The sequence below is a fragment of the Molossus molossus genome, unplaced genomic scaffold (genome assembly GCF_014108415.1).
Source record: "Molossus molossus isolate mMolMol1 unplaced genomic scaffold, mMolMol1.p scaffold_m16_p_2, whole genome shotgun sequence".
In the NCBI taxonomy this organism is placed as follows: Eukaryota; Metazoa; Chordata; class Mammalia; order Chiroptera; family Molossidae; genus Molossus; species Molossus molossus.
Window position 1 is genome coordinate 8,608,633 of NW_023425355.1, and position 13,052 is coordinate 8,621,684.

Here is a 13,052-nt window from a genome sequence, read left to right on the forward strand (position 1 = left end):
TTTGTTTGGAGGAGCTTTCTTGTTCACTAAAGAATGTTTAGCAGTATCCCTGGTATCCCTGGCTTCTACCCACTAGATGCCAGTAGCAAATTTTCCTCCTCCTCAGTTGTGATAACCAAAAATGTCTCCAGACATTGTCAAATGTTCTTTTGGTGGTGAAATTTCCCTTGGTCCCAGTGAGAACCACTATTTTAGTTCATTCATTTCAATTACCCTATCATGTGCCACTATATATACATGACCATCTATTTATCCATATTTTGGTTGATGGACATTTAAGTTATTTCCAAAGTTTTAACTGTTAAGAACACTGTTGTAATGAATATTCTTGTTCATGTTTTCTTGTGCACATGTGTGAGACTATCTGTAGGGTAATAAATATGCCCAGGAATGTTTAGGATGTTTAGAATGTTTAGTTCTAGTATATGCATATCTTCAACTCTGGCAGATGTTACCAAGCAGGTTCCATAATGGTAGTACTAAGTTACACTCTTACCAGTTGAATGAGAGATATCCTCACTAGCACTTGGTATTGTCAGATTTTGACATTTTTGTCTAAGACTCACAGACAAGTAAAAGCTAAATGAGTTTGTTACCACCAAACCAATATTATGTTAAAGGGTCTGTTAGAAGAAGAAAGAAAAGGAGGAAGGAGGAAGAGGAGACAGAGGAACATAGTTCAAAGGATAAAATGGCAATAAGTACATACTTATCAATAATCACTTTAAACGTAAATGGCTTGCCCTGGCCGATTTCGCTCAGTGGTTGGAGCATCGGCCTGCAGACCAGAGAGTCCCAGGTTTGGTTCCTGCTAGGGGCACATACATACATACATACATACATACATACATAAATAAATGTAAATGGCTTAAATGATCCAATAAAAAAACATATGGATAAGAAAACAAGACCCATATATATGCTTGCTATCTCTCTTGGCCTGCTGGGGGTCAGTGCAACGCAATGAACTATAAGCACATGCTGGTAGGAGTGAGGGGGAGCATAGCAAGGGAGCAAATGCTCCAGATCTCTGAATGCAGCCCAATTTATTTGTAGAGTGGTTCCCCAAGTTACATGTGGATTTATGTAAATAATTTCCTTGAGATGGCACCTCTGCAAATCCTACAGCTGAGCCTTGTCTCTTGCTTTTTATGGGGAAGGAGACTTCGAAGCTAAAAAATAACAAACCCAGCCGCACCTGTGCCTACGGCCCATTATCCTCACTGGGTGGTTTTCCAACCCTTTGACATGCAAACCTTATCTTTTTCACATGCAAATGAAGCATTCAGAGACACTCAAGGCTGTTTTCCAGCTTTCCAGTCAAACCTGTCTGTCCACACACACTTTGATTCTAGGCTGGCCAGGTTGCGAGAATGCATATCACAAGGTTACAAATCATTCATCCACCGAACCCCCATCCCTACATATGCTGTTTACTAGAGGCCCACCTCAGAAAGATACGCACAGGCTAAAAGTAAAAGGATGGAAAAAATATTTCAGGCAAATGAAAATGAAAAAAAAAAAAGCTAGGGTAGCAATACTTATATCTGGCAAAATAGACTTTGAAACAAAGGCTATAGTAAGAGACAGAGACTGCATAATGATAAAGGGAGCAATCCATCAAGAGGATATAACCTTTGTAAACATTTATGCACCCAACATTAGGAGCACCTAATATGTAAAAGAAATCTTGATGGACATAAAGGGAGAGATTGACAGTAATAAGGTCATAGTAGGGGATTTCAATACCCCATTGATGTCAATGGATATATTTTGCAGACAGAAAATCAACAAGGAAACAGTGGCCTTCAGTGACACACTAGATCAGATGAATTTAATTGATATCTTCAGGGCATTTCACCCCAAAGCAACAAAACAAGTCTCAATAAATTGAAGAAAATTGAAATCATATCAAGCATCTTCTCTGATCATAATGATAGAAATCTATCACAAGACAAAAACTGAAAAACACTCAGAGATGTGGAGGCCAAACAGCATGTTACTAAACAGTGAATGGGTTAATAATGAGATCATGGAAGAAATCAAAGATACCTTGAAACATGAAAATGAGAACACAACAACCCATAATGTATGGACATAGCAAAAGCAGTCCTAAGAGGGAAATTCATAGCATTACAGGTCTATCTCAAGAAACAAGAAAAATCTCAAATAAACAATCTAATTTACACTTAAAGGAACTAGAAAAAGAAAAGCAAACAAAGCCCAAAGTGAATAGAAGAAAGGAAATAATAAAGATCAGAGTAGAAATAAATGAAATAGAATGTAAAAAAAAAAAAAAAAAAAAACCAATACAGAAGAACAGTGAAACCAAGAGCTGGTTCTTTGAAAAGATAAACAAGATCAATAAACCTTTAACCAGACTCATCAAAAAAGAAAGGGAGAGGACCCAAATAAATGAATCAGAAGTAAAAGAGAAGTAACAAATGACATCACAGAAATACAAAGGATTGTAAGAAAATATTACAAACAACTATCTGCCCACAAAGTGGACAATCTGGAAGAAATGGACAAAACTAAAAGCATTTCCTTAAAGATCAGGAACAAAACAGGAATGTCAGCTTTCACCACTCTTATTTAACACAATACCGGAAGTCCTAGCCACAGCCGTCAGACAAGAAGAAGAAATAAAAGGCATTCAAATTTGAACGGAATAAGTAAAATTGTCATTATTTGCAGATGACATGATATAGTGTGCCCTAAATATTCCACCAAAAAACTACTAGAACTGATAAATGAATTCAGTAAAGTAGCAGGATACCAAATAAATATCTAGGAATCAGTTGCATTTCCATACATATGATGTGTTGTGGAATTGTGCACTTGAAATCTATAATTTTGTTAACCAATGTCACCCCAATAAATTTAATAAAAAGGAAAAAAACAGTTTTTTGTCTACCTTATGGATGTAAATCGTATGCATTGTGGTTTTAATTTGCATTTTGTTTATGACCATAGTAATAAAAAATTATCCAGGCAGAACTGTACCTAAAACAGAATTAAATTGTTCTGTATAATTTGTTGAGAATCCAGAAACCTTTCCTGAATGGGAACTATTTTTAGGGGGATTTTATCAATAATGTTTGAATTCTGTGATCAGCTTTATGAAATGGGTTTGAGCAGTCAGACTTCATATATGTCATGTTTGTACTCAACTTTTGCAGTTTCTGTCTTCAAACCAGAGGTGATGATGTAGTCATAACACTTCCTTTTGGGAAGTGTTATTACCAATGGTGATTACCATCTGCATTTAGGGAGTGACTCAAAATACTTTAATAATAACCAGAAGTTATTTTCCTCAATGTTGTTGGATGCTCTTATTCTTAGAGTCACCTCATTACTAATAGCTGCATGCCAGATTTGTTTCCTTGATATTGTTATTTCCCAGAAGCCTACATTTTTCCCCATACCATATAAAATTGTTTATGTTCTTATTCTGTTTTCTGAGTTATTTTGCTAAATGCATTGGGAAGTTAAACAATGTTCCTGACTTTGTACTTATCTTCAAGACATTTAAAATTCAAAACATGGACATAACATATATTACAAAATCAGCCCTGGCCGGTTTGGCTCAGCAGTTAGAGCACTGGCCTGCGGTCCACAGAGACCTGGGTTTGGTTCCTGCTAAGGGCATATACCTCAGTTACAGTTTGTCCCCGGCCCTGGTTGGGTCGTGCGGGTGGCAGCCACTCAATGTGTTCCTTTCACGTTGATGTTTCTCTCTTCTCTCTCCCTCCTGCTCCGTCTGAGCAAAGAGTGGAAAAATGTCCTCGAGTGAGGATAAAAAAAAATCAATTAGAGTTGTGTGTATATGTGTGTGTGTGTGTGTGTGTGTGTGTGTGTGTGTGTGATATAATAGAGTGGTATGAAGGAGATGGAATTCCTCTGATGTTTTACATGTAAGGTCCAATTTAAGTAGAATTTGGAAGAAAAAATATAGGTGAATTATGAAGGTAGAAATAAATATTTATTATTCATAGATGATTTGACATGCATAAATTAGTATGTAGTGGGAAATGTGGCTGTATTCATGTAATTTTCATTCATGCTCAGAAATTCTTTCCTTCTTTTTAAAAAGATATGTTTTTATTGATTTTTTAGATAGAGTAAGGGAGAGAGAGAGAGAAACATCTATTAGCTGCCTCCTGCATGCCCCCCACTGGGGATTAAGCCCACAGCTCAGGCACGTGCCCTGACCAGATATCGAACTGGGAACTCTCAGTCCATGGGCTGACACTCCATCCTCTGAGCCACACTGGCCAGGCTTCACATGTATTATTAACAAAATCTCGGATTTATCACTTTCTCTATATACATTCTAAACAAGATCAAGGATCTTAGAATCCTTCAATTACAAGCTCCCATCCATATTATTGTTTTCTAGTATTTCAGGTCCACTGTTGCTTTGTGTGTGCATATGTGTGTGTATGTTTGAATAATAATGCATTCTCATGGTACAAAATTCAAAAGGTACAAAAGAGACTAGATCTTAATTGTTCTCACCACACACAAAAATGATAAGTGATGAAATAGAGGTGTTAGTAATGGTGGAAGTCATATTGCAATATAAAAAATAGCCCTGGCCGGTTTGGTTCAGCGGTTAGAGCGTTGGCCTGCGGTCCTGAGAGACCCGGGTTCGGTTCCCGCTAAGGGCACGTACCTCGGTTGCAGTTTGTCCCCGGCCCTGGTTGGTCGTGCGGGTGGCAACCACTCGATGTGTCCCTTCACATCGATGTTTCTCTCTCTCTTCCTCTCTCTTCCTTTCTGTCTGAACAAAAAAATGCAAAAAAAATGTCCTTGGGTGAGGATAAAGGCTCAACAGAGTCTGAAGAATCAAATTTCAAGACTCAGTTTACTCACCTGGCTGTTGGCAGGAGGCCTCAATTTCTCTACACATTAACCTCTTCATAAGGTTGCTTGAGTATCCTCATGTCATGGCAGGTGACTTTCCCCAGACTGGGTGAATCAAGAGAGAGGACAAAGGAGGAATCCACAATGACTTTTCCCTCCCTCTTGCAGTGCCTTTTATGACCTAGACTTGGAAGTCACACCTCATTGCTTCTACCATATTCTATTTGTTGTCAGCAAGACACTGAGTCCAGGTCACAGTCAAGGGGAAAGGAGTTAAATTCTACTTCTTGAAGCAAGGAGTAACAAATAATTTGCGAATCGCACTGGCTGCTTTGGCTCAGCAGTTAGAGTGTCAACCTGCGGACTGAAGAGTCGCAGGTTCTATTCCAGTCAAGGGCACGTGCCTTGGTTGCAGTTCGGCCCCGGCTCTGGTCAGGGTCTTGAGGGAGGCAACCAATAGATGTCCCTCTCTCACATCGATGTTTTTCCCCTCTGTCTATCTCTCTCCCCATCCCACTCTATCTGAAGGTAAATGGAAAAATAGCCTCTGGTGAGGATTAAACAAACAAACAAAACAAATAATTTGTGAACATATTTTAATTTTTTTTTAATCCTCACCCGAGGACTTTTTTAGATATTTTGTTCAGATAGAGTGGGAGAGAGAGAGAGAGAGAGAGAAACATCGACATGAAAGGGATGCATCAAGTGGTTGCCACCCACGCGACCCAACCAGGGCCGGGGACAAACTGCAACTGAGGTACGTGCCCTTAGCGGGAACCGAACCCGGGTCTCTCCGGACCACAGGCCGACGCTCTAACTGCTGAGCCAAACCGGCCAGGGCTTGTGAACATATTTTAAAACCATCACAGGAAGACAGATGATAAGCAATAAACATAATAAGTAAATTATGGAGTGCATTAGAATATGATATGTTCTATGAAAGAAGAAGAATAGAGTAGAGGTAAGGGGAATCAGAGTGTTTGTGGAAGGAGGTACATTGCCCTTTTAAACAGGGTGGTCAGCATAAGACTCATTAAGAAGGTTAGATCTGAGTAAAGACTTGAAAGAGACAAGGAAGTTAGCAAAGCAGATATCTCGAAGAAGAAAGTCCCAAACCAAGGGAACAGTTAAAGCAAAGGCCCTGAGATAGGAATAACATGAGGTGAGAGAAAAGAATACTGACTATATTTTATTAGTAGTATATTTTTAATTGAGGAGAAGGGGGAAAGTTGAGGAAGTATTATTTCCATGACTGAAATTAATGAGTTCATTGTTTCTAATAGGAATGTAAAGAAGAAATCAAAATGGATCCAAGTATGGGTGTGAATTCTGTCACCATCGCTGTTGAGGGGATGACATGTAGTTCCTGTGTTTGGACAATTGAACAGCAGATTGGAAAACTGAATGGTGTACATCACATTAAAGTAAGTTACCCTTTGGAAATTAGTGAAGTAAGAGATTCAGAATTGGTTAGGCTTTTCAGTGAAGCACAGGAGATATATATATATATATATATATATATATATATATATATATATATATATATACTTCTTGTCTCTACAATATTCTTGTCTATGATTCAGACTTTTCATAAGATCTTGAGCAAATTGACTTCAGTTTGCCTTGTTTTATTACAAATAAATTGACTAATTGGCATATAGTGATTATGAAGTTTGTTTGTTTTTTTATCCTTACCCGAGGATATTTTTCCATTTTTTGTTCAGATAGAGTAGGAGGGAAAGAGAGAGAGAGAAACATCGAAGTGAAAGGGACACATTGAGTGGTTGCTGCCCACACGACCCAACCAGGGCCGCTGACAAACTGCAACTGAGGTACGTGCCCTTAGCGGGAACCGCACCCGGGTCTCTCGGGACCGCAGGCCAACGCTCTTAACAGCTGAGCCAAACCAGCTAGGGCTTCTTTATGAAGTTTGATAAAAAATTTCCTTAACTCAAGAGTCATGTGAAGTGTAGTGGCAATATGTGGATAATTCTTTTCCATGTCCGAAACTGTAGGTGATTTTTTTCCATGTCTGAGGTTCATATTCATCTTAGCCAGAGAGGGCAAAGTAAACTTCGAATCCATCTTTACTGTTTGTATGGTGGGAAAGCAGTGTTTCTCTCGTTTGTTGAGTACACTACACACTCTGGCCAGCTAAGACTATATTGATGGTTGTGACTAAAAAAAGTTTTATTTACGTGGTATAATAAGCCTTCTGCTAAGTTTTCTGCCCTGAAGGCATCCGTAGGAATACTTAGATATCACTTTTTCACTTTAACATGCTTCCAAAAGTAGGATTTTATTTTGTACTCACCATGTACCTTCACATAACCCCAGTCTTAGAGGCTCTTCATTGCTTCTCCCTTCTCTCCTCCCACCCCTCCACAAGGATGCTGCTTTCTTTAATTTGCTCTGGGGAGAGAGCCAAGTTGGAAGTGCTGAGAAGTGATGGTATTACTAGACTGCAGGTTTTGTCAAATTAGTTTGTTTTCAAAATATTTAAATGTATAAGAACATTTTGTAATTTTTTCACTAATTTCTAACTATTCAAAAATTAGACAGGTATTTTGCAGTTTGTTGATTTGAAAAGAGGATGACAAAACTAGCTCTACAACCTTCAGTCCCAAAGCTTTAAAAACAAGTCATTTAATTTCAGTGAGTAATAAATTTGGCATCTGCGCTTGATTTTACCCTCAAATGAAACCAATTAAACCTCCTCCACTTGATCTAAGGTGGCCTGTGCTGGGGGCAAGAATAGAAGCTAAATTGCCTTTGCTAATTGCAGTAAAGCTACTTGAACCATCAAGAAACTAGTTCACATGATTTTTCACCAAGTGACTTAGGTACTTATTCTTTGTCTGACAAACTGTTTTAGATTAATGTTTGTTTTGCCAACATATCCATGTATAAATGAAGGACTGAATTCTACTTTAACATTTGCAAGTCCAGTCCTCTGTACATTTTCCCCAAACAGCCTATTGCACCCCATTGTATGTAAGGCTGCTGTTTCTACTGCATCCTCCCAGAATTCACCTCTATTTAATAAAGCCTGTTTAAGGTCAGAAAAATGTATTTGAATTGGATTAAGTGTGAAAGAAAAGTAGCAGTGATGTAATATGAAAGCACTTTGCATTATCCACAGTAATTTATACTGATCCCAGTGACAGTTACTTAAGGCGATACTTTCCAGGGCATGTTCACAATTTGATTGCTGAAAACAAAGGAAACACGCTTTGTCTTTTCCAACTCTCCTCTCCTCCTTTAGCCAAAAGCCCATATGGTACAGAGTATAATTTTGACCTTTCTTTTTCTTTTTTTCTTCCTTTAAAAAAATATTTTGCTGGGTGGGGGGAGGATGAAGAAGGTAAAGGAGGTCAAAAGGAGACTGGACTATGGATAATGAGCACACAATAGAGTATACAGATGTTGCATTATAAAGTTGCAACCTGAAATTTATATAATGTTATTAGCCAATGTTACCCAGTACATTTAATAAAAAATATTTTACTAAATATTAAGTCTTCTAAGCCCAGAGACAGATTTATTGTGAAGTTAATGAAACTTAAGTTTCAGAGCCCCTCACTTAACAGGGAGTGACCCCTTCTGAGACCCTGGACAGGAGTCATAACAGTGGGTTCACATGACATGATTACGTGTTTTGGCAAAAGTAAAATATTTTAACCACAATCCTTTAAGTCTATTGTCTATTGCCATTGACTCCCCTTCTGTTAGACTTCCCCTTTGCGGTGGGTGGTATTGGATGTGCCATGGGCATTTTGAGGATCTAAGAGGAGGGTCAGTGGGGATATGTTTAGTTTAATGGTAGAATATTTGGCTAGATGTGGTTCTTAGTCACTTGTGTGTATAGTGATATTTTTACTAGAAATTCTGGTGCAAGAATGGATTTCAGTAATATTCCTACCACCCACTAAAATTCACCCAGTATCATGGCATAAAGATGTAGGCCTGGCTCAGTGTAAAAGTGGTAAATGACTTATCAATTTAAAGAGTATTTAGAACAAATCACTATACAAGTAAACTTTTCTGAAATGCTCTGAAATCTTAAAGCTCATATATGAAAGAAATCTTAAAGCTCATATATGAAAGAAATCTTAAAGCTCATATATGAAAGAAACTTGATAGTTTTCCTAAACCTGACAACAGCTCAAAAATTTATCAATATCTAGTTGTGACATTGAAAGGAACTTTTCTAAACTCTCATTAGTAAAAAAATATTCTGACCCTCAGGAAATAAAATTATCTTTCTTTTCTCTATGTTGAAAAATATTTTTTAAAAATCATTATCAAATGAAGCAGCAGGGTATACAGCCAAAAATATAGGATAATAAAATATAGAGGTAGGTGTATCAGGTATTAGTAGAAAATATTTTATTTTTATGGATTTTGTGGTGTTTGCTAGCTTTTAAAAATTATAAATTGCAATTTTGTTATTTAGAAAATTTACTTTTGTACAGAATTTTAAAAAAATTCTTGGATTATTTTAATTTTTTTGTTAATCCTCACCCAAGGATATTTTTTTCATTAACTTTTAGAGAGAGTAGAAGGGAGGGAGGGAGGGAGGGGGGAGAGAGAGAGAGAGAGAGAGAGAGAGAGAGAAACATTGATGTGAGAGAGACACATCAATTGGTTGTCTCCCACACGTGCCCCGACCAGAGCCGGGGATCAAACCTGCAACCCAGGTACATGCCCTTGACTGGGAATCAAACCTGCGACCCTTCAGTGCTCAGGCTGATGCTCTAACCACTGAACCACACCAGTGAGGGTGGATTAGTTTTCTTAATGACAGCCTCCCCAAATGTTTTAAATTTCAGAGGCCACAAAAGGTAGATTTTTCTAGGAATTGTATAGAAAATTGTCCATGTCCAGACATAATTTATAGTCAGAATTTACCTTAACGTGTTAAAACATAAATGTGGCTCACTTTTTAAAGAATGTCAAAGATTAAAATTTCTAGATCATAGTTTCTTAGATTGCACTTACTAAGACTAATGTGCAGTCAATTTGAAAACCAGATTTGGAGAGGACCTTGTTTTGACAAAGTCAGGAAGCTCTGGTAGTATTTGGAATAGAACTCTGATGTGAAGTAGTATAATTAAAAATTTTTTTTTCCTTTTTTTTATTGACTTTAGAGAGAGAGGAAGGGAGGGGGAGAGAGATACAGAAGCATCGATGAGAGAGAACATCGATTGGCTGCCTCCTGCACGCCCACTGGGGATCAGGCCCACAACCTGGGCATGTGCTCTGACCAGGAATCGAACCAGTGACCTCTTGGTGCAAGGGTCAATGCCCAACCACTGAGCCACACTGGCCGTGCTGAAGTAGTATAATTTTGATGTTAAATTGAGTGTGGTTGCTTTATTGAAAAAATGCTACAATGGAACAGAATAGAGAATAGTCAAGAAGTGTCTAATTTTTGAATAAGTAGGATGGATGAGTATTTCTCTTTGCAGCTGCATTTAAATACATTTTGGGAATTTTGTCTTAAATTGTAGTTTGTAAATGAGTGTAATACTCTTGTTTGTCCTGCCAGTGTCAAGACAATACTCTAAAGGGATTAACCTGGAGTTTAATTTAATCATCCCAGTGGTCTGTTCAGGGGGGAAATGAAATGGGCAGATAATGTGAATGTCTTTCTCTGGGATTGGTTGACCTTTTTGAAAGTGGAAAAGGAAAAACAAATTTAATTAGATATAAGTACTGAATGATTCCAAAGGTTAATGCCTTATTAGCAAATTACTTTGTCCTTGAAACTTAAACTGCTAACTCTGAGTGCTTTTTCCCTTTATGCAGATAAAGGCTGCCATCCATTCTTTTAATATAGACTGCCCTTTTGTTTATTTTATTAAACTCAATAAAACCTCATCTGGACACTGTATTGTGCACCCATTGCCCCAAGCAAAGTCTCTGTCAGTCCCCATTTCCCCCGCCTTTGTCTACCTCCCCTTGTCCCCAAACCTCTTTCCCTCTACCACCACACTATTGTCTGTATAATATAGACTGTCCTTTTTAAATATGACCACCTAGATGCTAGCAGTAACTAAATTCATCCTGTGGATCAATACATTCCTTGCTTCCCTTAAAAATAACTATTTTTTAATTCTTGTAAAAGTAACACATGTACAGAGTAAAGTCTCTCTCCCATAGGAAACCAATTATCAGTTAGCGATGTACATATCCTTCCAGAAATAGATTATGAATATAAAATGGTTTATATTATGTATATATATCCATATGTGTATATATGTATGCATATATATATATATCCCCTTTTTATATCAATGGAATCATACTATACATGTTGTTCCGTATCTGCTTTTTTCACTTAGCAAATATATCTTAGATATAGTTCCATAGTTCCATATAAGCATATAGAGATCAGTCTTTTGATTTCTATTTGGAACTTTTTTTTGTTTCCTTATTTTTGCTATGGCAAATGACTGCATTGAACACTCCTTTTTTTCAAACAGTGTGTACTTATGCAAATTATACAGAAATCACATGCAGATAAAGTATAGTATGTCTGAATTTCATATGTTAGAGTAATACAGGCATTTTGCTTAATAGAAATTCCTAGGTAATAATCATGTGTCCATGAAGACAGAGAATCAATTATTCAAGGAGGCTTAACTTTCTGGTTTAGTTGAACTTTATTCCAAGTATCAAAGAAAGGTCTAATCCAAGGTAAAAATCTAGCACTGGAGGAATGGTGTGAAGAGAGACTTTCACTATTTCCTTTTTATAACTTTTATTTAATTTTATAATGAATAATCACACATTCGTTGTATACTTTTTGAAGTAAAACAGAAATATATTAGCAATGAAATTCTGACAAAGCAATCAATTTACAAGTAATTTATTTCATGAAAATCAATGTTACAACTTAAAAAGACTAACAAAATCTCTATATCTTTTCATTTCAAAATAGTTGACTATTAAATTTTTATATTTGTTTTGGGTTACTGTCTTTATAAGAATGTCTTCTGCTAGTTAATAAATTGATTTAACTGATAACCTTTATTGAGGTTGGTCATAAAGTATTTGTTAATAGAGCTTGATGTTTCACTTTATGATATTTTAATTTTCAGTATTCTATACTGAAGCATCAAAATAGAGTGTTACTTGATTAATATACACATATTATTTTTTCAACAAACAACAATATAATTTGTATTGAGATAATGTATAATATAAATGGGATTCCTATTATGTATTAAAATAGTTTTTAGTTGAGTCAAAAATATATTGTAGGTGGTGAATCAAACTTCAGAAGTTAAAGATAATTAATGAATTATTTCACTTTTCTTTTTTTAAAATATGTTTTTATTGATTTTTTAGAGAGAGAGGAAGGGGGAGAGAGGGAGAAACATCAAGGTGAGAAAGACATCAATCGGCTGTCTCCTGCCCGCCCCCTACTGGGGATAGAGCCCACAACCCTGGCATGTGCCCTGACCAGAAATTGAACTGGGGCCTCTCAGTCCATGGGACGATGCACAATCCACTGAGCCACACCGGCTGGGCAAATCGTTTTACTTTTTGAACTTCAGTTTCTGTAAAATGACAGAAGCCTTTCAAGCTCTCAGAAGCCTTTGATTACCTTTATGTTGAATTGTTATGAAAATGTAAGTGGGCTTTAAACCATCTGAAGACTCCAATACTAACTCCTGCAGCATGCTAACCTGAATTTATTGTGATGACTTATATAAATTAATTATGAGGAGGATATAAAGGAATTTCAGTGTCCTAAAACTTTAGCCAAGAACCTCTCCCAAAGTGACTTTTAAAAATGGGGAAATTTTAGAATATACTGATTGCGATCCTGATAAAAACATAAAGAAATATGTTCTCTAAATCATTTTTAATTTAAATTAGTAGGGGGGAAGATAGAAAATGTAATGGGAAAGACAAACAGAACTAAAATTTGGTTCAAACACTAGAAAACAGTTTTCAAGAGTTTTGATTAATAAACGACACATTGCTCAAATCACAGGCATAAAATTTTAGCTATCCAAGGAAATTGAAGATCATCTAGCCTCATCATTTATAGGTGTAAAGAATATGGACTTTGGCCCTGGCCGTTTTGGCTCAGCGGTTAGAGCGTCCGCCTGCGGTCCGGAGAGGCCCGGGTTCGGTTCCCGCTAAGGGCATGTGCCTCGGTTGCAGTT

At 37.0% G+C, this 13,052-nt stretch overlaps 1 protein-coding gene across 2 annotated transcripts in view; it reads left to right on the plus strand.

Moving 5' to 3' along the window:
• ATP7A (ATPase copper transporting alpha) overlaps window positions 1-13,052 on the plus strand; it is a 98,444-nt gene that overhangs the window by 27,324 nt on the left and 58,068 nt on the right. For both annotated transcript variants that reach the window (XM_036270762.1, XM_036270763.1), the window contains exon 3: window positions 6,153-6,293. In XM_036270762.1, the coding sequence (XP_036126655.1) occupies window positions 6,174-6,293 (120 nt within the window). In that variant the 5' untranslated portion in view covers window positions 6,153-6,173. The remainder of the gene's footprint in view (window positions 1-6,152; window positions 6,294-13,052) is intronic.